This window comes from Heterocephalus glaber, unplaced genomic scaffold (assembly GCF_053883595.1).
Source record: "Heterocephalus glaber isolate CG9 unplaced genomic scaffold, H.glaber_assembly_v1.0 deba00000347, whole genome shotgun sequence".
Classification (NCBI taxonomy): domain Eukaryota; kingdom Metazoa; phylum Chordata; class Mammalia; order Rodentia; family Bathyergidae; genus Heterocephalus; species Heterocephalus glaber.
In genome coordinates this window covers 11,355,852-11,382,578 of record NW_028258143.1, presented here as the reverse complement: position 1 = coordinate 11,382,578, position 26,727 = coordinate 11,355,852, and the positions used below count along the sequence as shown (strand labels likewise).

The following is a 26,727-nucleotide window of genomic DNA, read 5'->3' as shown; positions in this document are numbered from 1 at the left end:
GGAAAAAGTAAACCTAGTGCTCTACACAAATGACCTATCACTGAGCTACATCACAGTCCTGTTTTTTAAAAAACAAAAATGGCAAATTGAATTTAGTGATCAAAAGCAGTACTCCAGAAAAACAGTATCAAGAATTTCTATTATTGTAGCCGACTATACTCAGAGCTAAAAAAAAAAATCACAGCTAATACAGAAAAACTCAAGTCATTTTTAACAGAAATCTTTAACAAATAAATCTCCATTATCCTGGTAAAGTGCATCTATTATTGAAAACCAAAGGGGCCGGGGATTTAGCTCAGTGGTTTCAACGCCTGCTGCGCAAGCACAAGTTCGATCCCCAGTACCTAAAAAAAAAAAAAACCTAAAGAGTTTGTCACTTTAATCTTGATACTTTAGAAATATTTAAAATTAAATATTTAATAAATAATATTTGCAATAAGCAAATATTAAGAATCAGGTAGGGGGCTGGGGATTTAGCTCAGTGGTTCCACCACCTGCCTCTTAAGTGCAAGGTCCTGAGTTCGATCCCCGGTACCAAAAAAAAAAATCATTTAGGAGTCAGATGTGGCACTGCATACCTGTTATCCCAATTCTGTGGTAGGATGAAGCAGGAGGATTGCAAGAACCCAGCTTAGGCAACTTGGTGACTTAGTGAGTCCCCATCTCAAATTTTTTTTTTTTTTTAAAGAGCTAGGGAAATAGCCTAGTACAAATGCCCTGGGTTCAATGCCCTGTACTGGAAGAACAAAACAAAAAAAATTCAATTCATAAGGTAGGGTAGGAGAGTACATAGAAAGCCATGAGGTAGATGAGTCCATAGAAAGTCATAACTATCCATCATTTCTTTTCCCTTTAAAAAATAAAATATTTGAAGCAAGTGAGTTATAATTTGATAAAGCTGGGTGGTACAGACAAGTGTTCATTTTATCATGCTGTGATGTAGTTGGCATGTATGAAATACTTCATAAATCAAAAGACTATCATTCTAAGATTTTATGAACTATTTAATTTGAAAGAATTTACATTATATGAAATTGAGAACAGTGCTAGGACCATTATTATGGTCCTATTTTAGGGCCTGGGAATCAGTGTAAAAAAGATGGGTAGCAGTTTTTTTTTTGTTTTTTTTCGAGACAGAGTCTATGTAGTTCAGGCTGACCTTGAACTCACTATGTAGCCCAGGATGGCCCTGAACTCCCAGTGATCCTCCTGCCTCAGCCTCCTGACTGCTCGGATTATAGGCATGCGCCATCATACCCAGCAGGTAGCAGTTTTGATGGTTAGGTTGATTTGACTAGATTGAGACTGAGAGAGAGACAACTGGACCGTGGATTAATCCGATGCTCACCACTGGAATGTGCCTTCAGGAGGTGGGGTCCAGTTACTGGGGTGTGCCTTTGAAGGGTTTCTCTCTCTCTGGCACTTTTCCCCTGCTCTGCTTCCTGGCTATGAAGGACATTGTTCCATCATGCCCTTATGCCCCATTATATTTTTGCTTTGGAGCCAGCCAACAGTGGACTGAATCCCCTGAAACCATGAACAAAAACAAACCCTTCCTCCGTGAAGTTGTGTTGGCTATTTGGTCCCATAGCAACAAAAAGTTGACAATACAGCAGCTCATTTTATTTTTTATTTTTGGTATCAGGGATCGAACTCAGGACCTTGCACTTGCAAGGCAGGCAGTGGAACCACTGAGCTAAATCTCCGGCCCAGCAGTTCATTTTATTTTTGATGTGAACTAAATTCATGCAACACTTCTAGGTGCCTGCCTACTAAAGAATCCAGTGGGATATGAAAGATAGAAACACTGAGTTTCTACTTTCAAAGAAAACACAATCTAGAAGGTAAAATACCAATGTCCCCTTTAATTTCTGAAAATGTTAGGCAGGTGTTTATGGTCCAGGGATAACTGCCTTTTATGGCCCTCTTGCTTTTCTGCATATTTTTTTTTAAAGAAAATATCTACATTACATTGTTGTGTTGCTTTTTACTGTAAGATTATCATTAGCATCGATATATGTAATATAGAAGGAAGCATTTCTAATTGTAAATCTTACACAGAAATATCTTTTTGGTGGGGAAGATAGGAGTGTATTTTAGTGACATTCACTAAATACTAATACCAATTAAGAAACAATCAAGAAATTCTGCAATATTCCATATGAAATGAACTCTATTAACCAAAGCAAGATGTTAGCTTTAAAAGCTCTCTTCATTCCCATTTAAACTTATATTTTGATATGAATACATTTTATGTTTTCATTTGTTTTTAGGCATTTACCTAAAACAGCTGTGTAGTTTTTCTTTTTCCAAAGCATAAATGCCACAAACCAGTTGTAAAATCAGATTGCAGGGTGGCGCATGCCTGTAATACCAGCTCTTGGGAGACTGAGGCAGGAGGATCATCACAAGTTTGAGGTCCACCTGGGCTAGTGAGTTCAAGGCCAACCTGAACTTCATAGTGAGACCCTTGTCTCGAAAATAAATAAATAAAAAAATCAGACTGCAGGTGGGCATGGTGGGCCATGCCTGTAATCCCAGTACTCTGGAAGGCTTGAGGCAGGAGGATCGAAAGTCAAGTATAGACTCGGCAACTCAGCAAGTCCTTGTCTCTAAATAAAAAATTTTAAAGAATGGCTAGGGATGTAGCTAGTGTGAAGGACCTAGGTTCATACCCCAGTACACCGAACTGAAGCAAACCCCCATATTGCCACAAAGTTACACAAACACAAACTAGTTTTAAAATTTTATTGAAATTCAAGTTTAGAATGTAACAATTTAATACAATATTATTTTGAATATTTTCTAGTAAGTATTTTCACTTGTTTTACATGATTTTTTGGTATAAGTTTAAAGAATTGATACTATTTGTTTAATTTTCCACAAGTTGCCAATTAGATAGTTGTTAAAATCTTGGGTACTTCTCCAATTGTTTTTTTTTGGTACCGGGGATCAGACTTGGGTCCTTGCGCTTGCGCAGTAGGCGGCGAAACCACTGAGCTAAATCTCCGACCCTCCAATTGTTATTTCAATGTTAAAAGTTTAAAAAGTCAGTTCAAATATTGAAAATTTAAGATATTAATTCTGTGGCAACCGTAACACAGAAAAAAATCTGCATAATTTTAACTGTTTAAAATTCTTGTTAACATTTATGGTAGTAATGTAATATAAATTTTTAATGTAAGCATATGAACAACTTTTTTTTTTTTTTCGGTTACCAGAGATCAAACTCAGGACCTTGTGCTTGAGGCCTGGTGCCACTGAGCTAAATCTCTGGCCCTGTAACCATATGAACTTCTCATTAAAATGGTCAAGCATTTCTTTCTGAAGCATCCTTGAAGTTATAAAAAATCTCTTGTAAATTAACCTATATTGACTGAATTAAAAAATAATAGTGGCACTTTAGATAAGACATTTATTCTGCTGCATATTTTAAGTACCTAAGGAAAACAGCCAGATCAATAGATTACTGGAAAGAGTAAAAAGCACAGCTTTAAGGAGTGAGTCGTTTGGGGTCACGAGGGAACATTGAGGTCTGACGCACATTATGCAATCCCAAAAACAGCATAGTCACTCGTTCCAACCCTGGGAAAACAAATATGGTCATTAATTCCTTTTCTGAAAAACTCTCCGTATCTTAGAACTTCTAATATTATATCATTGTTCAACAAAATAATTTTCCTGGTTAGAAAGAAAATAGCTTTTATTATTTTGTATTTGTCTAAGAAATGCTGCTAAATGTGGGAAGGACTAAATGAGATATTATTAAGTGGCATGAGGCTGAAATGTGAACTACAACAACCTATATAAATGAACAAAACAATAAAATGATCTAAACGATAAAAAAAACCACTATATAAGCTTCCATGTTCAAATGACACAAGATTCAGACTACATAATCCAGACAATGACTATGAGAGCTATAAATTTGTTCAATAAAGTTTATCAATAGCCACTATGTGTAGCTCCAATTTTCACCTGCAGATGTCTTTTATTAAAAAATAGCAATAGAAATTTTCTCTTAGTCAGGTATGGTAGTGCATGCCTATAATTCCAGCACTCTGGGAGGCTGAGGGAGGAAGATTCCAAGTTCAAATTCAGCCTGGGCAACTTGGTGACTTAAGTTTGAGTCTTGGTCTCAAAATAAAATATAGGCCTGTGATTTAGCTCAGTGGTGCTGTGCCTGCCTCACAGCGCAAGGTCCTGAGTTCAATTCCCGGTACCAAACAACAACAAAAAATACACATTACTGAATACTCTGAGAGAAAATCGCCCTAAACTTCCCATTAAAATTTAAACTATATATTAATGTAGCACTGTTGTAATGAGAAAAGGCTGGTAATGGCCTACAAGTCCACGGATATGAAGCTGATTAACAAGACTTTTGTATCCTTTCAATGAACTCTACATAGATTTTAAAAGAATGAAGATTTTTTTGATAGTGAAAAAGTTACAAAATATATTTCATAAAAACACAAGGTACTGAATGGTTTACATCACATGCTATATATTCATGTAAAAATATTTTCTGAAAATTTTCTTTTATATATGCAAACATCATCTTTGCAAAGATAAGCTAAAAACCAGAAACAAGGGTTTTCTGTGGCAAGATAAATACAAACTGTTCAGCGTCTTCTTTTCTTTTCAAGTTTTGAGATAAGGTCTCACTGTGTATAGTCTAGGCTAGCCTCAAACTTGCAATCCTCCCACCTCAGCCTCCCTAATAAATGGGATTAAAAGTATGTGCCATGCCTTTTTTCCTTCAATTTTTTTTATTGTGTTAAAATGCACATAACATAAAATACACCATCTTAGTAATTTTTAAGTGTACAGTTCAGTGGCATTAAATATACTTAATGTTGTGAAACATCACCACCTTCCATCTTTATAACTTTAAAAAAATTATTCTTTTTTTGAAGGGGGGGGGCAAGTCTAGGCTAGGCTGGCCTTGAACTCAAGATCCTACTTCTCCTGAACGCTGAGATTACAGGCATGAACCACCACACTTGGGAAAACCTAGCATCTTTACTAGTGTTGTTTAGTTATTCATATATATATTTCCAACTTTACTGAGGTATAACTGATAAAAATTGACATATTTAGTGTACAATGTGACATTTTTACATATACCATACACTGGGAAACAATTAAAGCTAAAAAAACCTATAATCTTACATACTTATTTTTTTGTGGTGAGAATATTTAAAATCTATCAGCAATTTTCAAGTATGTACTACATTTCTTTTGGTACCGGGGATCAAACTCGGGACCTTGTGCTTGCAAGGCAGGCAGTGGAGCCACTGAGCTAAATCCCCGGCCCTCTATTACATTTTTACTAACAGTACTCATCATGCTGTATAATACCTCTCCAGAACCTACTCTTAACTGAAACTCTGTATCCCTTGGACATCTCCGCATTCTGTCCTCTCCATCTCCAGCCCCTGACACCAACCATTCTACTCTCTGCTTCTAGGAGTTCAAAATTTTACATACCACACATAAGTGAGATCATGCAGTACTTTTTTTTTTCTGTGCCTGGCTTAATTTACTTAGGATAATGTACTAGATTAATCCATGTTGCTATAAATGACAGGATTTCCTTTTTTTGTAAGACTGAATACTACTTATCTATTACGTATATCTATATTCCTGGATCTAGGTATCTAATACATCCATCTGTATACCTATCTACCTACCTCACATTTTTTTTTTTTTTGGTACTAGGGATGAACTCAGGTCCTTGCGCTTGCGGCAAAACCACTGAGCTAAATCCTTGGCCCTACCTCACATTTTCTTTATCCATTCATCTGTCAACAGACTCTTAGACAGATAACATATCTTGGCTATTGTGGGTTTTTTTTTTGTACCGAATAAAACTCAGGACCTCACGCTTGCCAGGTAGGTGCTATGCTGCTGAGCTAAATCTCTGGCCCTCGGCTATTGTGAATAATGCTGTGATGAACACAGGAGTGCAGATGTCTCTTCAACATACTTATTTCATTTCCTTTGGATATCTGTAGCCAGCAGCAGGACTGCTGGACTATAGTATATGGTAGTTCTATCTTTAATTTTTAAAATACTATACCAATACACCCACCCATCAACTGTATACAAAGGTGCCCTTTTCTCCACATCGTCAGTACTTTTATAATTTTTGTGGTGTTGGGGGTCCAACCCAGGGGCTTATGTATATTAGGCAAGTGTCTATCACTGGGCTACATCCCCAGCCTATGAATATCTATGGTTTGCTTTTTTTGATGATAGACATTGTAGTAGTTGTGAGGAGATTATCTCATTGTGATTTTAATTTGCACTTCCTACATGATTAGTTAAGTATTTTTCATACAGTATCTGTTTGGCCATTTGTATGTCTTCTTTTGAGAAATATCTATTTGGGTCCTCTGCCTACTTAGTTGGGTTATTTCCTTGCTACAGAGTTGTTTAGGTTCCTTTTATATTTTGGATATTAGCACCTTACCAGATGTACGGCTTGCAAATTCTCTTCACTGTGTTGGTTTCTTTGTTAAACAAAAGCTTCTTAGTTTGATTGTCTCATCGCCTATTTTTGCTTTTGTTGCCTTGGCTTTTGCTCAAAGAGATGTCAAGGAGCTTTTTCCTGATATTTTCTTCTAGCAGTTTTATAGTTTTAGCTCTAATGTGTAAATATTTGATTCACTTTAAGTTGATTTATGTTATGAAATAAGGATTGAATTTCATTCTTTTGTGCTTTGTTTTTTTTTTGTTTGTTTTTTTTTGGTACTGGGGATCAAACTTGGGAACTTGTGCTTGTGAGGCAGGCACCAGAATCACTGAGGTAAATCCCCAGCCCCATTCTTCTGTGCTTTGATTTCCAGTTTTTCCAACACCATTTATTGAAGAGATTGTCTTTTCCCAATTGTGTGTTGAAAGTCAATTGAATGTAAATAGAACAGATTCATTTTTGGGCTCTAGTCTGTTTCATTGGATTGATCCTAGGGCCTTGCTAATGCTAGATAAGTGTTTTATCATACCACTGAGCTACATCTCTATCTTTAATTTTTAAATTTTTTGGGGGGTACCGGAAATCGAACTCGGGTCCTTGCGCTTGCGTAGCAGGCAGTGAAACTGCTGAGCTAAATCCCCGGCCCTCCTTTTTAAATTTATTTTATTTTATTTTTTGCTACCGGGGATCAAACTCAGGTCCTTGCGCTTGTGGAGCAGGCAGTGAAATCACTGAGCTAAATCCCCGGCCCTGTTTTTATTTTTATTTATTTAAAAAATTTTTTTTTGGTACCAGGGATTGAACTCGGGACCTTGTGCTTTCGAGGCAGGCGCCAGAACCACTGAACTAAATCCCCGGCATGCATAAATATTTTTTGAGACTCCATTTTCAGTTGTTTTGGGTATATTCACAGAAGTGGAAATTGTGGATCATATGGTAATTATGTTTTTAATTTTTTGAAGAACCACCATTCTGTTTTCCATAGAGACTCTGCCAATTCACATTTCTACCAAAAATATAAAAGAGTTCTAGTATGTCTGCATTATTGGCAATACTTATTCACTTTTTATTTTTTTAATTTTAAAAATTTTTTTATTTTTTTTGGTACTGGGGATAGAATTCGGGTCCTTGCACTTGCACAGCAGGTGGTGAAACCACTGAGCTAAATCCCCGGCTCACTTATTCACTTTAAAAAAAAATAGTAACTATCCTAATGGGTGTGAAGTAGTATGTTACTGTAGTTTTTATTTGTATTTCCCTAATAACTGAAGATGTTGAACATCTTTCCATGTGCTTATTGACCCATCTGGGAGAAATATCTATTCAGGCCCTGAGTTGTTTGGGTTTTTAAAATTGTGGAGTTTTAGTGGATCTCTATATATACTCAGGACAGCCATCTCTTATGACATATGAGTTGCAAACACCTGCTTCTATTATGTGGGTTGCCTTTTTATTTTATTGATAATTATCTCTTTTTCTCCCTTTTCCTTTTTTTCAGTGCTGGGGAAGAATCCTAGCACTGTCCCACTGAGCTACATTCCTCGCCCAATAACAGTCTTTGCTTCTGGATATGAGATATCACTATGTTGCCCAAATTGGCCTCAAATTCATTATCTTCTTGCCTCTGTCTACCAAGAAGCGGGGATGACAGGTAATGTCCCGCAGTGGCTGGCTTCTTAGTTTTTTGGAGGGGGGGTGGTGGTGGTGGGACTAAGACCCAGAGCCTTGTGCATAACTAACTGTCTTTTGATGCCCAACACTGTAAAATTTTTAGAAGTCCAATTCAGCTACTTTTAATTATTTTGTCTGTGCCTTTCATGTCATGTCCAAGAAATCATTGGCAAATCTAATGCCATGACAATTTTGCCCTGAGAGCTTCTTCTAAGTCCTAAGTCAGTAAAATGTTATACTTTAATAAACAAATTAGGCTAATTTTGAGGCACAACTTTAATTTGGGTTAATCTGAGTGTACTCATGGCTGGAGAGAGAACAGAAGATACTCAACTTTTAAATCTCTAGTTTTTAATCTCTAGTTAATCTCTCTTTTTTAATCTCTAGTTTTAGCAAAAATGTTTGAAGTTGAAATGTAACTGATTTCTTTTTAATTAAATCTGTCACAAAGTATTCTAAACAAAAATGTCATAATTTCATGTTACTATTATTCCTTCCCTTTCAAATATATTTTTCATTTGGAAACTACCAAGCTGTATAAACTAAAATTTTTTTTTAATTATTGGGAAAATCCTGGGTTTTTTGAAGATTAATATTATAAATGATATCAGTCTTTCTCAAAGTACTCTACAGATTTAACATAGTTTCTGTAAAACTGAAAAGATTTTTTTGGATATTTAGAAAAATAGTTTATATAATACATTGAAAGACTAGATGACCTAGAATAATGAAGGAAAAAAATAAAAATCAAAACTGTTTATTACAGCATAATTTATGATAGAGAAGAAATTGGAAAGAGATTACATGTCCAAAAGAGTACAGAAATAAATGAATATTTGAGCATGATTGAATAGTAACCAGCTTCCAAAAACTAGATACTGGGGGCCAGGGATTTAGCTCAGTGGTTCCGGCACCTGCCTCCAAAGAGCAAGGTTCTGAGTTTGATCTCTGGTACAAAAAAAAAAAAGGCTTGGGCCGGGGATTTAGCTCAGTGGTTCTGGCACCTGCCTCACAAGTGTAAGGTCCCGAGTTTGATCCCTGGTACCAAAAAAAAAAAAAAAAGTCTTCTAAACTATTAAGAGAAAAAATAAGAACCTTATCAGAAAAACAAACATATAAATATTTCTGTAGGGCTGGGGATTGAACCCAGAGCTTCATGCATATGCCACATAAGTGCTCTAATGCTGAGCTTTACCTTTAGTTCTATAGTAATATTTTAGAACATACAAATTAGCTATTCATTTTGTACTTTGGAAATTGTATTTTCACTCAGTCATAATTCATTTTAAAAACTCTCTTTTTTTGGTAGGTACCGTGAATCAAACTCAGGACTTTGTGCTTGCCAGGGTGGTGCAGTGCCACTGATCTAAATCCTTGGCCGGCCACTTTAAAAATTCTTATGATTGGGCCGGGGATTTACCTCAGTGGTTCCAAGACCTGCCTCACAAGTGCAAGGTCCTGAGTTCGATCTCCAGTACCAAAAAAAAAAATTCTTATGATTCAAATTTGCATTACACTTGGCACTTGTAGACTTATTTGTAAGCAATAACAGAATATTACCAATGCCTCCACCAGCATGCGGAGGGGCTCCAAAGCGGAAGGAATCGATATAAGCCTTAATTTTCTCCAAATCTACAAGAACAACAACAAAAAACATTTTATCATCTTATTTAAGCTTAAAATCAAAACCCACAAAAGCTACTAGTATTCAAAGAAGATTAAAAAAACCAAAAAAGCTGAGAAATCTTTAACACATTTACAATGTATTATTTTCAGAATATACATTTTCCTAAATATGTATTTATTTACCAATTCCATGATGTAAGGCTCTTTCTGTTAGCAACTGAGGATCATGTATTCTTTGAGCTCCTGATAATATTTCTTCTCCTCTCATGAACATATCATAAGAGTTAGACTGTTTCTGCAGGAAAAACAAAACAAAAACACCACTTTTCAATTGCTATCATCCTTTCTCCATTATTAAAATATGTGAAAAAAAATCTATACTGCATGAAAAGCAAGTCTATGTTTTCCTACAATGCAACATGTACATATGTATATATGTATGTATGTGGTGGGAGGGGACTAAACCCAGGGCCTGTAGACTAAGCTACATCCCCAGACATTTTTATTTTTTATTTTTTGGTACTGGGGATCGAACTTGGGTCCTTGCATTTGCAAGGCAGGCGGCAGAACCACTGAACTAAATCCCTGGCTCCATTTTTATTTTTTATTTTGAGCCTGGGAGGATCTCTCTAACTCGCCCAGGTGGAACCTGGCATGTGGCACTATATCCCACTTAACACAACCTTCTTTAAAGAACATAATTTGTTTCTCTAAAGTAGAACTACTGAGAGTTGAGTAATTTCTTCTTGCCTGTATCAGATTTTGTGATCTCTTCCTTCCATATTTCCCAGTAACAACTTAGAACACTACACCCAGAGTTAAGAAGTGCTGAGTTTTATTTCACTTTATTATCTGAAATGTTTTAAGGTATAATATGATTTTAGTTACTTTTGAAACTAAAATTATCAACACTTATTCTGTATTTTTAAATTAAAAAATTTCTCTTAGTTTTAGGAAAGTAAACTGGAAACCAATTTACCAATTCTTAACCCTTCTGATAACGTAAGTTTTAACTTACTTCCCTCAGCCTTTCAAAAAACAGTAATTCTCTCCTAGACCAGTAGTCTTAGTATTACCTGGGAATTTGCTAGAAATACAGATTATCAGGCTCCACCCAAGACCAAGTACATAATCAGAAACTCTTTGGCTGGGGCTTCCCAGTCTGTGTTTTAAAATGCCCCACAGGTGATTCTAATGTACGTTAAAAGTATGGAAACCACTGCAAAGGAAAAACAGTAAAAAATCCTAAGACATTATTTAGATGATTAACTCCTAAAATACAATGTGAATTTCCAGTTCAAGGTTACTAAAATGATTTGTTAAAGTTTGCAAATCTAGTAACACACATTCTTTCTTTCTTCTGAATCTTCAGAAAAATGACCCAGGAAAATGACATTCAGTATAGGTTTTTAGGACTAATTTGCTAAATATTCAAACTTCACAATATCATTTTGACTTGCAGTGGCAGATACCAGGAGTACTATGTGTAACAAAGTGTCTACTGAAATTGTAAATTATTAATGACAATCATTACTCCCACTATACAATTTGACATAATGACAATAGTTTTCCTTCTTCCCCCAAACATGTTATTTAAAACCAAAGTACTTACAGGATTTCTTGGGTCAGGCATAGTATAGAAAGGTCTTACAGCCAACGGATATTTATCAAGAATATAAAAATCTGTATCATACTATAAAAAGAATAAATGCAATTAAAACTTTTTTTTTTTTTTTTGGTACCGGGGATCGAACTCAGGACCTCGCGCTTGCAAGGCAGGTGGCGGAACCACTGAGCTAAATCCCCGGTCCAATTAAAACATTTTTGAAAAAAAAAAATTGTTTTTTGAAAATAAAAAGGTTAATTTTTAAAGTAACTTTAAAATACATAAATCTTTGTTCTGCAAAATTACTATATTATATACAATGAATATAAACTGCTTTTTTCAAGTAACATGTATATCTTACAGCATTTTGTCATGATGTTATAAATTCTTCCAGTATCTAGTTTTCTTTTTTTTGGTACTGAAGATCAAACTCTGGACCTTGTACTTGCAAGGCAGGCAACGGAACCACTAAGCTAAATCCCTGGCCCCCAGGATCTAGTTTTTGGAAGCTGTTTACTACTCAATTATGCTCAAATATTCATTTATTTCTGTACTCTTTTGGACATGTAATCTCCTTCCAATTTCTTCTCTATCATAAATTATGCTGTAATAAACAGTTTCAATTTTTATTTTTTCCTTTATTATACTAGGTCATCTAGTCTTTCAATGTATTATATAAACTATTTTTCTAAATATCCAAAAAATTTTTCAGTTTTACAGAAACTATGTTAAATCCATAGAATACTTTGAGAAAGACTGGTATCGTTTATAATATTAATCTTCAAAAAATCCAGGATTTTCCCAATAATTAAAAAAATTTTTTAGTTTATAAAGCTTGGTAGTTTCCAAATGAAAAATATTTGAAAAGGAAGGAATAATAGTAACATGAAATTATGACATTTTTGTTAGAATACTTTGTGAAGCTCTGCTGACTCAGCATCTTAAAGGTGTAACTTCAACACATTATTGTATGGTTTCAGAAATGAACTCTAGTGAATTTAACCATTTCAAGTGCAACCAGCAGGAAGAGCTGAAGGACGTTTTCATTTTATAACATTGTCTTAATTTAGATACCAAGTTTAAATTTTATCTTCTTCGGTATTTTAGTAAAATAGTTGAAAGGATGCTCATTCATTTTCAAGTCTCATGAGACAGCAAGGGTACTCAGGGAGGACATTCTAAAAATAATTACAAATATTGGGCCAGGGATTTAGCTCAATGGCACCGTGCCTGCCTCTCAAGTGCAAGGTCCTGAGTTTGATCTCTGTCCCGTAAGAAAAAAAAAAATTACAAATAATCTCAGGTTTTTTCTACCTAACCTGACAATTTGAAATTCGTATCACTTTTACAGACACTGCAATATAACTTAGTAAAAATATAAAACACTGAGCCAATCAAACTGGGCAGAGCCTGTCTAAATATTTTTTCATTTTTCTGAAAGTTAAAAAAAAAAAATCTTTTTATTTATTCTGGAAGATTCCTAGAGTCCTCTGCAATTTTTCTACCAGTGTATACTTCAGATACAGAGAAAGAAATCCATTATATATAAAATAGTCCTACCTTTTCCTTTACCAAACGACCCAACAGTTTTTCATTTGGTGTACTGAAAAAGAAACACGAAGTCAGGTGTTTGAAGATCAAGCAACTACTGAAAAGTGTTAATAAAGCACACCTACTATTCTTCTTTTGTTTGTTTTGAGACAGGTTCTTGCTGTGTAGAACAGGTTGGCCTTGAACTCAGGGCACTCCTCCTGCTTCAGCCTCTGGGATGCTAGGATTACAGGCATGTACCACCATGCCTGGCTACCTCTACTATTTGAAATTCAAAAAAGATAAAAAATTTGGCTCCAAACTGGAGTCACACGTGCCTATAATCCCAATACTCAGGTGACCAAGGCAGAAGGATTCAGAGTTGAGGCTATCCTGGACTAGAGAGTGAGACCTTATCTTAAAAAAAAAGTCAAAAGATGTATAGTAGTTGTCTCTTCTGCTCCTTTTTCAAAAGGAAAGTACTAGCTGGGCATGGTGATGCATACCTGTAATCCTAGCACTCTGAGAAGATGAAGCAGGAGGATCAATTGCAAATCCTGGGCAATTTAGCAAGACCCTGTCTCAAAATAAAATATAAAAAATGGCAGAGGACATAGGGTGTGAAGGCCCTGGGTTCAATCCCAGTACAGGGGGAAAAAAAAGACAAGTAGTAGAGAAAACCACTTATGAGTGAAGCTGCTACGATGAGCACTTACATGAACTGCTCCAATATTTAATTAAAACCAAACAGAATTTAGTGATTCATTGATTCAGAAATATCATGGATGAAATAATTCCCTACAATTACTTTTTTTTTTTTTTGGTACCGGGGATTGAACTCAGGACCTTGCGCTTGGAAAGCAGATGGGGGCACCACTGAGCTAAATCCCTGGCCCTCCTACAATTACTTTTTTTTATTTGTTTGTTTTGTTTTTTTTTGGTACTGGGGATCAAACTCAGGACCTTGTGCTTTCCAGGCCATTGGAGGCACCACAGAGCTAAATCCCTTCTTTTTTTTTTTGGTACCGGGATTGGGACCTTGAGCTTGCACAGCAGGCACTGGAATCACTGAGCTAAATCCCTGGCCCTACAATTACTTTTAATAAAAGTTCATTAGGCCAACATGGGCTAGTCTTGCCATTAAACAGTCCCCATCCTGTACTTTTTATTAAAGGTTTGTAATACAAAAATCAGTATTTCTAAGTTTTTAAAATGCAATGGTGTTTACACAGTTATGTTAAATTTCTTTAACCTCTATTTTATACATGAACAATTTCCAAAATACTTCAGAAAATATTGCCCATAGTCGGGTGTGGTGGTGCACGCCTGTAATCCCAGTACTCAGGAGGGTGAGGCAGGAGGATCACCACAAATTCAAGGCCAGCCTGGGCTACACAGTGAGTTCAAGGATAGTCTAAACTACAGAGCAATACCCGTCTCAAAACAACAACAAAAACCAAAACTGCCCAATTTAAAGTAATTATAAAAGTGATAGTTTGCCTTAAAATGTCACCCAACAATGTAGGAGATGCACCAAAAAAAATCACATTTTTTTCCTTAACAAATAAATAATGAGTCTTGATAAGTAGATATATCTATCCTAAAAAATGAGCTAGGTATGCTGGCACATGCCTGTAATCCCAGCACTATGGAAGGCTGAGGCAGGTGGGTCACAAATTGGAGCCCAACCTGATCATTTCAGCAATACAGTGTCAAAATGAAACAAAAACAAACAACAACCAAAAAAAAGAAAAAGAAAAAGGAGGCTGGGGATGTAGCTCAGTGCAAAGTCCCTGAGTTTAATCCCTAGTGCTACAAACAAAACAAAACCAAAAACCAAAAACCAAAGAAACTCTTTAAAAGTAATTATTTCCTTTCCCTCCCATATGCATGTTTATTGTTTGATGACTTAACCCATTGATAATTTTTAGTATTTATTAGGCCACATAATTTGTATCAAAATTCTAAATTGTATGATCTGGATTTAAACAACATAATATTACATATCAAATCATTGTTATGTTCTAATCTTAAGTGGAGAAAGATTTAGACTGTATTCTACCTTCTCTAAATCACTGATTTAAAGAGAAGTAATATATCAGAAGATAAAAATCACAGGCAAAACTCCTTATACTCTTTAAGGGTCCTAAGTAAGGGGGGCAAAAAATGGAAAAATAGTTTTTACAAATTAAATTATGAAAGTTCAGACAAGCCATATTTTTACTTCAGATCATACCTGACATAAAACAGCATCATATTATATGCCAAAGTTAGTAACATTTATGTTAGGTTAAAAAAATTATATTAATATATCCCTTATCTTAACCCCAATTATTAAAGTTTAAAAAAATCAGAGACAAACCTCAGATCTTCTTCATCTCCCATTTCAACTCCAGCTTCTCTAAGCATAGCCAATGCTTCACAATATTCTAGTCTTAAAGTTGGCTCCAAAAACTTGAATGGTTCACATGGAAATTGTTTATTCACTGTTTGAATTTCAGTCTGAAATCTGTATATATAAGATTTAATAAAATGTGTGAGATAAATGCTTCTTCCACAAGAGGTCACTGTGGCAATACACAAAATCATTCCTTGAATAAGTGTATGTACCAGGAAAAACATTAGCTAAGAATAAAATTTGAATACTTAAAAATACAGTACTTAATACATTTCTTAGTTTCAGATTTTTGTAATCTCTATAATTCACATTGGCTAACATTGTTAGAGTATCCATTTTATGAAGCATTTAAAAAAATCTTAATACATTTGTTAACCTCAAAGAAGACCAAATTAATATTTGTCATATCTTTCCCCCATTGTCATTATATTGTAAGTTCATTTGAGGAAGTACCAATCACTTTCCTGTTTTTGGAATCCCTACAGAATAATGTCCACCTTATACATTTTTTTTTTTTTTTTTGCAGTACCAGGGATAGAATTCTTGACCTTACTCTTACAAGGCAGGCGTGGTGCCACTGAGCTAAATCCCCGGCCCCACCTTATACATAATAGGCCGAAAATAAATGTTAACTAGAGTAAACTAAATTTCTACTATAGATGTTATTTTATTAAGACTAAAAACTCTCATACTTTTCTAAAGTATTTGTGGATGAATGATAATGGGAATTGCTTCTAAATAATAGGTGGGGGAAACAGGTACAACAAAATTGGTTAAGCGTTGACAATGTTGAAACCAGTGACGAGTTCATGGAGGTTCATTAGGTTAATGTTAATACTTCTTTGGGCTTTAGAATGTTCCATGATTCACACTTATTAAAAGCATGTTTATATTCTATATACAGAATTCTTTACCTAGAATTATTTTTATGTAATAAAAAATCTTTTTTATTAGTACATGTATGCAATACATAATGATTACATTTATCATGGAGAGCCCCTCCCCTGTTCCCTTTGCAATCTGAACATTTTTTTCCTACTTCCCTCTTCCATTTTGGTCCTCATTTGTGCTTCTGGTTTCTCACATAAGAGAAACAATGTGATATTTAAACATGTGTGTCTGATTTATTTCACTTCAAAGTATGGTCTCAAGGTGCATCCATTTACCTAAAAATGTCTTATCCCTCTTCATGACAGAGTAGTACTCCACTGTATATAGAAACCACATTTTTTTAATGCATTCATCTGGTTTTTTTTTTTTTTTTTTTAGTACCGGTGATCGAAATTGGGTCCTTGTGCTTGTGAGGCAGGCGCCGGAACCACTGAGCTAAATCCCCAGCCCATTCATTCGTCTGTTGATGGGCATCTGAGCTGTTTCCAAGATTTAGCTATGATAAATTATGATGCTATAAACATGGCTGTGCATATATTGCTGTGGTATAACATTTTTAACCCTTTTGGGAAGATACCAAGAAGGGGAACAGCTGGGTCAAATGGAACTTTTAGTTTCGGTTTTTTGAGGAACTCCATACTAATTTCCACATTGATCGCACCAATTTACACTCCCACCAACAGTGGAGAAGGGTTCCTTTTTCTCCACAGCCCCACCAGTATTTGTTGCTGCTTGATTTCTTGATAGCCATTCATTCTAGAGTGAGATGGAATCTCAGTGTGGTTTTAATTTGCATCTCTCAAATGACCAGTGATGTTGAACATTTTTTCATGTATTTATGTGCTGTTTGTACTTCTTCACCTGGAAGTGTTTATTCATTTCAGATGCCCATTTTTGGACTGGGTCTTTAAATCTGGGGGGCATCTGATTTTTTTTGAGGGTTTTTCTTTTCTTTTTTTTTTTTTGAGTCAGGGTCTTGCAATGTATGTAGTTCAGGCTGGGCATGAACTCACTGTGTAGCCCAGGCTGGCCTCAAACTTGTGGATCCTCCTGCCTCAGCATCCCGAGTGCTGGGATTACAGGCATGTGCCACCATGTCTGGCTTTGAGTTCTTTATATAGAATTTATATTCTAGAATTCTCCACTTAGGATCTATATTTTAGAAATTAAAACATTACTTCTTGGTGTTAAAGACAGTCATGGGAATAATAAAGCTTAGCCATTGATTTAGTCAAATCTTGATCTGAAGGGTTAGAGAGACCCTATTAATTGATTTTTCAAATGGCTTTTCTTTGCTGTAAATATTAATCCTCATTCATGTCTATCAATGGTAGTATGAAAATATAACTATCAATACTTTCAAGCTTATTTGCATGTAATTCTTCCGTGAGACTAAAAACTAGTAATAAACAAGAGGGACATGACCTAGCCTCATAACCCAATTCACAAATGATACAAAAACTTAAAATTCCTAAATTTCTAAATGACTTAAAGAATATAAAAGTAGATCTTTATTTTCAAATCATCACTTTTAATTTACTGAAAAATTTTAGCAGTGATGGTGTCCAAGCAGAGATTTGATTAATTCAAATGACCTGATTCATGCTTGGTCTGTTATTTAGAACCAAAGTAAAAATTTAAAATACTCGTATTAAATAGAAAAGCTATCAATACCTAAAATAAATGGGTTTCAAAAACTGTCTTAAAGATACCAAGCAATAATGCAGAAAATGCCTAGAAAATATTGGTGCTTATACCACAGTATTTTTATATAAGATCAATGATAACTTGTGCATTCTTTTTTTTTTTGTTTGGTACTGGGGATTGAACTCAGGGTCTTAGTACTGAGCTACATGCTCAGCCCTTTTTATTTTTATTTTTTGTAATAGAATCTCACTAAGTTGCTCAGGTTGGGCTCAAACTTGCAATCCTTTTGCCTCAGCCTTCTACAGTTGGGATTTTGAGCATGCACCACTGTGTCCAGCTAATTTCTGCCTTCCTGAATGGATTAATTAGCCTCAGAATAGAATAAGTAAAACTTGTATTTGTAAACTTTTAAAATATCAATGCAGCATATCAAATATATCAATGATGAACTGTTAAATCAGTGGTTTTAAAATAAAAAAATCTTTATAAATTATAAAAATGCTAGGTAAATGTTACAGCCAATTTAATACTTGAAGTACAGTCAAAAGGTTAGAAAAAGGAAAAGAGAGACTGTCTTAGTTTCCATTTTTGATTTTTTGGTGCTTGAGATGGAAACCAGTGCCTAGAGACCACTGGACAAGTGCTCTACCCCTGAACTGCATCTCCAATCTCAGAGAGATTCTCTTTATCAACTTGACCTAATTTCTATTTTCTTTTCCTATTTTTCTCCATGTTAAACATTATTACAAATACACAACTTTCAATGACCTTTAAGGAAAAGACTATTTGCAGTTTAGAGAGCATAAAGTGGATATTTTACATAACTCAATTTTCTGAAGTCCCAGAACACATCTAATATTTCTGTAAATGTTAACTCACCGACCCAAACTGGTCAAAAGACCCTTTTATCTATTAGTTTCTAATCTTTACTGAGCACTCAATAAATTTAAAATTTAACCATTCTTGACATGGGCTTAATTTGCATGTGGACAGATTTAGTAGTTTCAAAATTGGTAGACTGAAGGGCTATTTTACCTTTGAAGTGAGTAATATTGTTTCCACTTAACAGCTGAGGAAAGTGAGGCACAGAGGTAACAACTTGTATAAGGCCCACATAGCAGAGCTGGAATTTGAACTCAGGTTCAAATCTATACAGTGGTACCTTGGTTCACGAATGCTTTTGTTTACAAACAATTTGGTTCACAAACACAAGTGTTTGGCAAAATTTTGTTTTTGTTTGTAAACTCTGCATCGGGTGACAAATGCGACTGTGGCCATCTTTCTCACACAATCACATATGTGGCCATCTTTTCCAAAATTGTAGAACAAATTAAGTTTGTGAGCTGAGGTACCACTGTGTATAGCTGAACTTGAGCACTTAACTATTTCATACCACCTCCCAAATATGAAACTGCTGTAAGGGCCAGGATTTAGCTCATTGGTGCCACACCTGCCTTGCAAGGTCCTAAGTTTGATCCCAGGTATGGAGAAAAAACCCCAAAAAAACAAAAACAAAAAAGTGCTGTAAAAGTAACACAGGCTCTATTTCTTCAGACACTCAGGATACCCATATAAAGGAAAAAATAAATATAATTCAGCTGTTCACAAACCGGTAAACTTTTATCACCAAAAAGGCTAACAAGTTGCGGCTTAGATCCAGAAACATTACTGTGTGGAGTTTCCAACTACAGTCATTTGTCACTTAAGGACAGGGCTACAATCTATGATTGTGTCACTGTGTGAATGTAATAGAGTGTACCTCCACAAACTAAATGACTATGAGGTCACTGGGTGATATAATCTTGGGACCGCAGTGGTACATGTGATCCCCTCTTGATTGACACATCCTCAAATAGCACATGACTGTATTTAAATTGATTATTTGTCAATTATGCCTGAAATTTAATTTATATCTTTCAAGTCCAACTTATTATTTTTTTTACAGCAATTTAAAGCCATTTGGGATATAAAATACTTTTTAACCTTTCTTGAAGTCCTTTGAATATTTGTACCAAGGTGTCAGCAATTTCTTCCAAAACTTCATGGTAGTGATAATTAAAAGCCATTTCAATGTCCAAACCAACAAATTCAGTTAGATGTCTGTGGGTATTGGAGTCTTCAGCTCTGAAAACTATGAAATTAATAAAAGAGATAAAAACAGTGCGTTACATTTTAGGTAAACTGGGATTTAGATACAAAATTTGGTTGAATAATGCTCAAGTACTATTTTCATATCACTACAGTGACGGAAGGACTTCTGATAAACCATCTGTTTCAGCAATCTCTGGGACAGCAAATCCATTACAAACTCCTACAGTTGCACAGTAAAAGCTGTACTAAATGTAAATTAATAAAAGAGGCTCCTGAGAACCCCAAGGGAATACATGATCCTGTGGTATCTTGTCAATAATTAAAAGATTCAATTATGACCAATACAGTAAGTTCTCAATTTTATTAAAACAAGACTGAAGCTAAATGAAACTGTACAAATGAAGTAACATTATCCATATTCTAGCCATTATTTCAATCCAGCTCTCATTACCCTCATTGCATTTTTCTGCTTTCAGTGTTTCTGAGTCTAGCTTGGCTCATCTTTCACATCACTGGCAGATTAACATTTCTATAACACACCCTTGCTCAGTAACTTAAAATGGTTCCCAAATGACTACTGCAGTAAAACATAAAATGACAAAAAAACTAAAACCTTTATGCTTTCACAATTTAACCTTAACCTGCATTTCCCATTTCTCCTTAGTACTATTCTTATTTTTGTTTCCTTCAGTAGTCCATGTTCTTTACTTGCTTCCTCTAAGATGTGAATTCTGTTGTTTACATATCCTGCTCTGTCCTTAAAGGACATTTCGGTTTGAATTTTCTTTTATAGCAACTCTAGCAAATTCATTCTTCTTCTTTTTGCACTCACTATATAATTACCTACCACGTAATTAACACCCATCTGCTAACTATACAGCAAATCTGATTATTCATTTTAAAAATCATTTGATTATTCCTTGTGATTGCTACATGAATATATATCTTAGGCCTGGGAGCAGTGATGTTTACTCCTTTGTCATTCAAAGCTTGATCTGCAAGTCAGCAGCATCAACAGTACCTGGATACTTATAAGAACTGCAGAATCTCGGGCCTCACTCCCAAATCTACTGACTAGAATCTTCCATTTGAAAAGATCCCCAGGTGATTTGTATGCATTAACATTTGAGACATGCTGGTTCTTTTTTATGTACATGGTACCTGCATGGTACCTAGCATAAGACTATATGTGAAACAGGTGTTCAATAAATAACTGGTTAATAAATTCAGAAAATTAAGACAGTGATCTTGCCATTTTTTCTATTAGCAAGTATTTGATTTTTATTAAGGTATCAAAAACATATACAATAATTGGTAAGTTTTAAAGAATTAACTAAAACTTTTTTTGTTTATAATTAACTTCACAAAAATATGCTACACATAATTATGTGGTTGTACTTGACTTTTAGCAAATATATCTTAAAAACTATATTAATATAATCTCTTAAATGTAAAACATTTCCTAGTAATTTGATCAGCATAATACCTACACTAAAGATGGTACAAACGTTAGGGAAACAGAACAGTTCTAGAATAAAATTGTTAGTAAAGCAGACACAAGTACACTGTAAACTTAACAACAGTAGGAGGTTATAAAGAAAACATGATATAATATCTGGAAGAGTGCAACTACCTGCTTTTTAGTACTGATGGGAAGTTGAAAGAACAGTGCAAATGGGAACTAGTTTTATTTCTAATTGCACTTAAAATTTTTCGTCACCATTCTTTTTTTTTTTTTGGTACTGAGATCGAACTCGGGTCCTTGCGCTTGCAAGGCAGGTGGAGGAAACACTGAGCTAAATCCCCGGCCCCAGCATTATCTATTCTTAAGAATGGTGGGCCAGGGATTTAGCTCAGTGGTTTCACTGCCTGCTGTGCAAGTGCAAGGACCCAAGTTCGACCCCTGGCACCAAAAAAAAAAAAAAAAAATAGATCAGTTTCAACAAATTGGGCCGGGGATTTGGCTCAGTGGTTCTGGCGCCTGCCTCTCAAGCACAAGGTCCCAAGTTCGATCCCCGGTACCAGAAAAAAAAGAATGGTGACGAAGGGCCGGGGATTTAGCTCAGTGGTTCTGCTGCCTGCCCTGCAAGCGCAAGGACCTGAGTTTGATCCCTGGTACCAAAAAACCAAAAAAGAATAGATAATGCTTATGGCTGCATTTACACAAGTGATGCTCAAATGTTTAAAAAACTATTGAGTATATATATTTTTAAAAATGTCTACCCAAGTACATTGTCATTTCTACCTCAAAATCTAGTGTTTTTAGGTTCAGCAGATGCAAGAATTTGAGCCTTCAAAATGTCTATACATTATATATGTAAAATGTGTATCTAATACCATAAATACTATACGATTAACGAACTTAGAAAAACTGTAAGTGACAAAATCTTACCTGGTCCAATACAGAAAACCTTCTCAAAATCAGCACAAATGCACATTTGCTTATACAGCTGTGGGGACTGAGCTAGGTATGCATTATTCTTAAAATATGACACAGTAAATACATTGGCACCTCCTTCACTGGCAGCTGAAATGTAAATATTTATAGTATTATATTCAATCTTAAGTTCATCAATGTAAGCTTTTGGTAAAAATTTATACTTTGGTTCAACTAATTTATTTAAAGAAAAAAAGAAAAACTGGAAAAACCAAGATTTGTACATAAATCACACTGCAGAGATGTATTTCTACTCTCTGGATATAAATGGCCCCTTTTTGCACCAAGTTCAAATACATTAAAGATACCTTAAAGTTGTAAAAATTTTTAAAAAAGGTATTCTTAATCAGTTTTCTATTTATTGAGACTGTAATGCTTAGTTTGTTATTTGTAACTAAATGCCATTCTCTGCCCCCGCCCCGGTACCAGGGATTGAACTCAGGACTTTCTACTTGCCAGGCAGGCACGGTGCTACTGAGCTACATCCCCGGCCCCTCTAAATGCCATTCTTTTTTTTTTTTTTTTTGGTACCGGGGATCGAATTCCGGTCCTTGTGCTTTCGAGGCAGGTGGTGGAACCACTGAGCTAAATCCCTGGCCCTCTAAATGCCATTCTTAATGCATCTTTTTTCAGTGTTACTTAAGCAATTCTAAAAAGGGTAAAATAAATAGGATAAGATTTTCATATAAGAATGAGAATTTAAAAACCCTATCTACATGGGAGGTTGTAGCAGGAGGATTGCAAATTCAAGGACAGCCTGGGCAACTTAATAAAACTCTGTCTCCAAGTAAAATATAAAATATAAAAAGTTCTGGGGAAGTAGCCCAGTGGTAGAGCACTTCTGGGTTCAGTATTGATATGATATACTGCAAAAGAAAAAAAAAGTGTGTGTGGGACCATTACTACTAAGGTGCTTTCCCCACCAGTACATATTGAGTGATTTCACAATGCAGTGTGTACAAAAATTTCAGTATCAATTTTGAAAAACACATAATAAAAAGTTCCTTGTCTAACTTATGTAACCAGAATTATGTTTTGTGTGTTATTGCCTTATTCTATAGTTATTATCACAAAATAACTCAGAATAAGGAGATGTAACTACTGCTGGTGGTGATATGGTTGATACAGAGCATAGTCTTTGAAATACTAAGTAGTTTTATGGCAATAAACCTCAAAGGATACTCAGGATTCTCTAGCTTAAAAATTTTAAATAAGCAACTCTGGGGAAAGGAAGAGGTATTTTTTTTGTTTTGATTTTTTTTGAGGGATGGTGATGGTGGTAGTACTGGGGATTGAACCTAGGGCCTCTGCACTGAGCTACAATCTCAGCCTCCCTTCCCTTCTTTAAAAATATTTTTATTTAAAAAAAAAAAAGAAGGATGGGCATGGTGGCACACACCTGTAATCCCAGCACTTGGGAGGCTGAGGCAGGAGGATTGCCAGGAATTTGAGGCCAGCCTGGGATACACAGTGAGTTCAAGTCCAGCCTGAACTACATAGTGAGACCCTGCCTCAAAAAAAAATTTTTTTTTTAAAATTTTGAGACAAGGCCTTGCTAGGTCACAAAGTTGCCCAGGCTGGGTGCCATCTTCCTGCCTCAGCTTCCCAGAGTGCTATAAAGTAAGTTTATTTCTTTTTTTTTTTTTTTTGGTACTGGGGATCGAACTCAGAGACCTTGCACTTGCGAGGCAGGAGGCAGCACTACTGAGATAAATCCCCGGCCCGAGTAAACTTGTTTGTAAAAATTAGGAAAAAAACAAAACAAAAGAAAAACCTAAAAGAAAAAATTAAGAAAAGAAGTATTGTGAAGCATACCTGAAATAATTTTAGGAGTTTGGATTTCCACAAAACTTTTGTTAATTAAAGTTTCTCGGAAGAGATAGCAGATGCCAGACTGGAGACGGAAGATTGCCTGACTAGTTGATGTCTATAAGACAATAACAAAATCTAATTAAATAAATTTGATACATTTATTGAGCACTTCCATGTGTGCTCAGCTCTGCTGGAAATCTAAAGGTAAATAAAATTATTGCTCTCAACATTTTTAAAGTCTAACACTGCAACAGAGAAGAAGACAAAAGCACACAAACAAGGCAAAAGGTGATGAAGGAATGTTGGAATGTAATGGCTATACAATACATGATAAAGCTATTCTCACAACAAAAGTTCAGTGAACAGATGTTTTAATTTGTAAGCATTCCATAAAAGAAAAATATTTCTTAACAAATTAATGAAACACCTTACTTGTGAATTTTTAAAAGGGCAACCTACTGAGATGTACCAATATTTGTGCAGCATACAAATGTGCTCCAAATGAAAGAATTTAGCATTTAATAATAAATGAATAAAGCTGCCATGCACTGAATCATTATTATTATCAATAATACATTAATTGCAGACAGTCATGGGTTTGTTCCAATTAAGAAATTAAGAAAAAAACAATAAAGGGGGTAGGCATCCTATGACACTGATTCCCCAAATGGTACATAAAGCAATTAAATGTAGTACTCTGTCACTTCTTCTTTCTATTTTTTCCTCCCCTTTTCCTCAGCTGCGGTAGCTTCCCTGCTCAGGTTCAGTCCACTCTAATAGTGGCCAAAAGAGTCTAGAGGTAATTATCTTAAGAACTGGTTTCTTATCTGTAGGTCTTGCCCATATATATATCCTATGACTAGATAGGTGTTGTGGATAGCTGAGTTAGTAGCCAGCAATTTCAATGACTTGCCCCACATCAAACGGCTTGCTCCTGACTTGGTGCACACAGCATTCTGAATTTGGACAGTAGTGCCTTTTGAAAGCACTATTAATGATGGCTATTTTTCATTTCTTTCACTGTAAAGAATACTATCTAATAATCTTGAATTTCTGGAGATCTGGGCTAAATAAATTTATATAAACCAGGACATATTTAAGTGATATTATTTCATAATTTAAACTCAAGTTCAAGATGCAAATAATTCAAATTCAATATGTAAATCAATAATTCCTCACAAAGTAATTGGGATCACATAAAAGACCTATATAATTTGTTAGACTGTTTATTTACTCATTTTGAGTACATCTACATTTAAACTAGAGAGAAAAACTTGTGGCTTAAAAAAAAATTATGTGGTTTTAGGGAAACATTTGATTCATCTAATCACAATAAATAATATATTTTTTAAAACCTAGCCAACTATTTAAAACCAAAAGCTGTTTCACCATTACTGATATGCATACAGAGACATATGTCTCACTAAAGTTCTTTAGGAGTGTAGGTAGTTTGGGGTGGTGGTGGGGGTGCTGGAAAAAAATTTAAAGTAATTAGCTAGGCAATGAATTAGAAAAAAAGCACTTGATACTATCCATACATTAACCCACAAGGCTCAAAATGGGCTACATTACTAATAATACAATGCTCAGATAGCCACTTTCTTAACTATTCCCTTCATATACATGCACATACAGAAAGGACTATGCTATGGAAAAGTACAGTATGTGCTACCGTTGTAGTATGGTTTCAGAGATAATGTGGTTTCACACTAATGAGGGTAATGTGATACACTGGTGAAGGAAGGGAACTTTAGAAGAGCCATGGGGTTTCTTAAGGGTTAGGTTGCCTCTGAGTTCTGAATTGAGCCACTCCTTTCGGCATGTCAAAACAAGTGGCAAGAAATACAATATACCTTTTAAAATGGCTCAGTCTCTATATTCATTTGGCAATACAAGGAATGAAATGATTATGACAGTCTTGTCTCCTGAATAAAATTAATCTTTGAAAGTAAGCAATATATACTTCACAGTGTTTATATAGAATGAAATCTGCAATTATGAATATGAGAATATTTTGTAGATTAACTGGCTTTAGTACAGGGGGTGTACATAAAGAAACAGATTATAGGGGCCGGGGATTTAGCTCAGTGGTTTCACCACCTGCCTCACAAGTGCAAGGTCCCGAGTTCGATCCTGGTACCCCCCACCCCAAAATTGTAGTTTTGAACCCACTAAAGCAATCCATTCCTATCTGATGAAAGTATTTAAAGAATGATTTTCTAAGGAAAAAATAAGTATCTGCTACTTTGACAACGTTGAGCTGTCCCTAAGAGTGGAGAGAAAGAAGAGAGTAATTATGATCTAAATGTAATTCACCTGATCGTATTCCCAGAAAACCCTCACAGCAACCCAGAATATAAACCAGGTGAGTGCTCCATACCAAAAAAACTTACAAGATAAAGTCATTTAATTCAGGCTTTGCCAGGAATGAAAATTGCTTTAACATTTTAACATTCTTGGGGCCAGGTGAAGTAGTTTTTTTTCCTGGTACTGGGGATCAAACTCAGGACCTTGCGCTTGGCTAGGCAGGCACAGTG

At 35.3% G+C, this 26,727-nt stretch overlaps 1 protein-coding gene across 3 annotated transcripts in view; it reads right to left on the bottom strand.

Moving 5' to 3' along the window:
- Window positions 1-2,734: 2,734 nt before the first annotated feature.
- Window positions 2,735-26,727, bottom strand: part of Dars1 (aspartyl-tRNA synthetase 1) — a 71,475-nt gene continuing 47,482 nt past the window's right edge. For 2 of the 3 annotated variants that reach the window (XM_004836117.4, XM_021237056.2), the window contains 9 exons: window positions 24,194-24,305; window positions 22,334-22,468; window positions 19,834-19,981; window positions 15,277-15,423; window positions 12,945-12,987; window positions 11,391-11,471; window positions 9,962-10,073; window positions 9,713-9,784; window positions 2,735-3,585 (listed from right to left, as the gene is read on the bottom strand). In XM_004836117.4, coding sequence (XP_004836174.1) covers window positions 3,494-3,585; window positions 9,713-9,784; window positions 9,962-10,073; window positions 11,391-11,471; window positions 12,945-12,987; window positions 15,277-15,423; window positions 19,834-19,981; window positions 22,334-22,468; window positions 24,194-24,305 — 942 coding nt within the window. In that variant the 3' untranslated portion in view covers window positions 2,735-3,493. The remainder of the gene's footprint in view (window positions 3,586-9,712; window positions 9,785-9,961; window positions 10,074-11,390; window positions 11,472-12,944; window positions 12,988-15,276; window positions 15,424-19,833; window positions 19,982-22,333; window positions 22,469-24,193; window positions 24,306-26,727) is intronic. The other variant, XM_013076929.3, reaches the window with a different exon arrangement.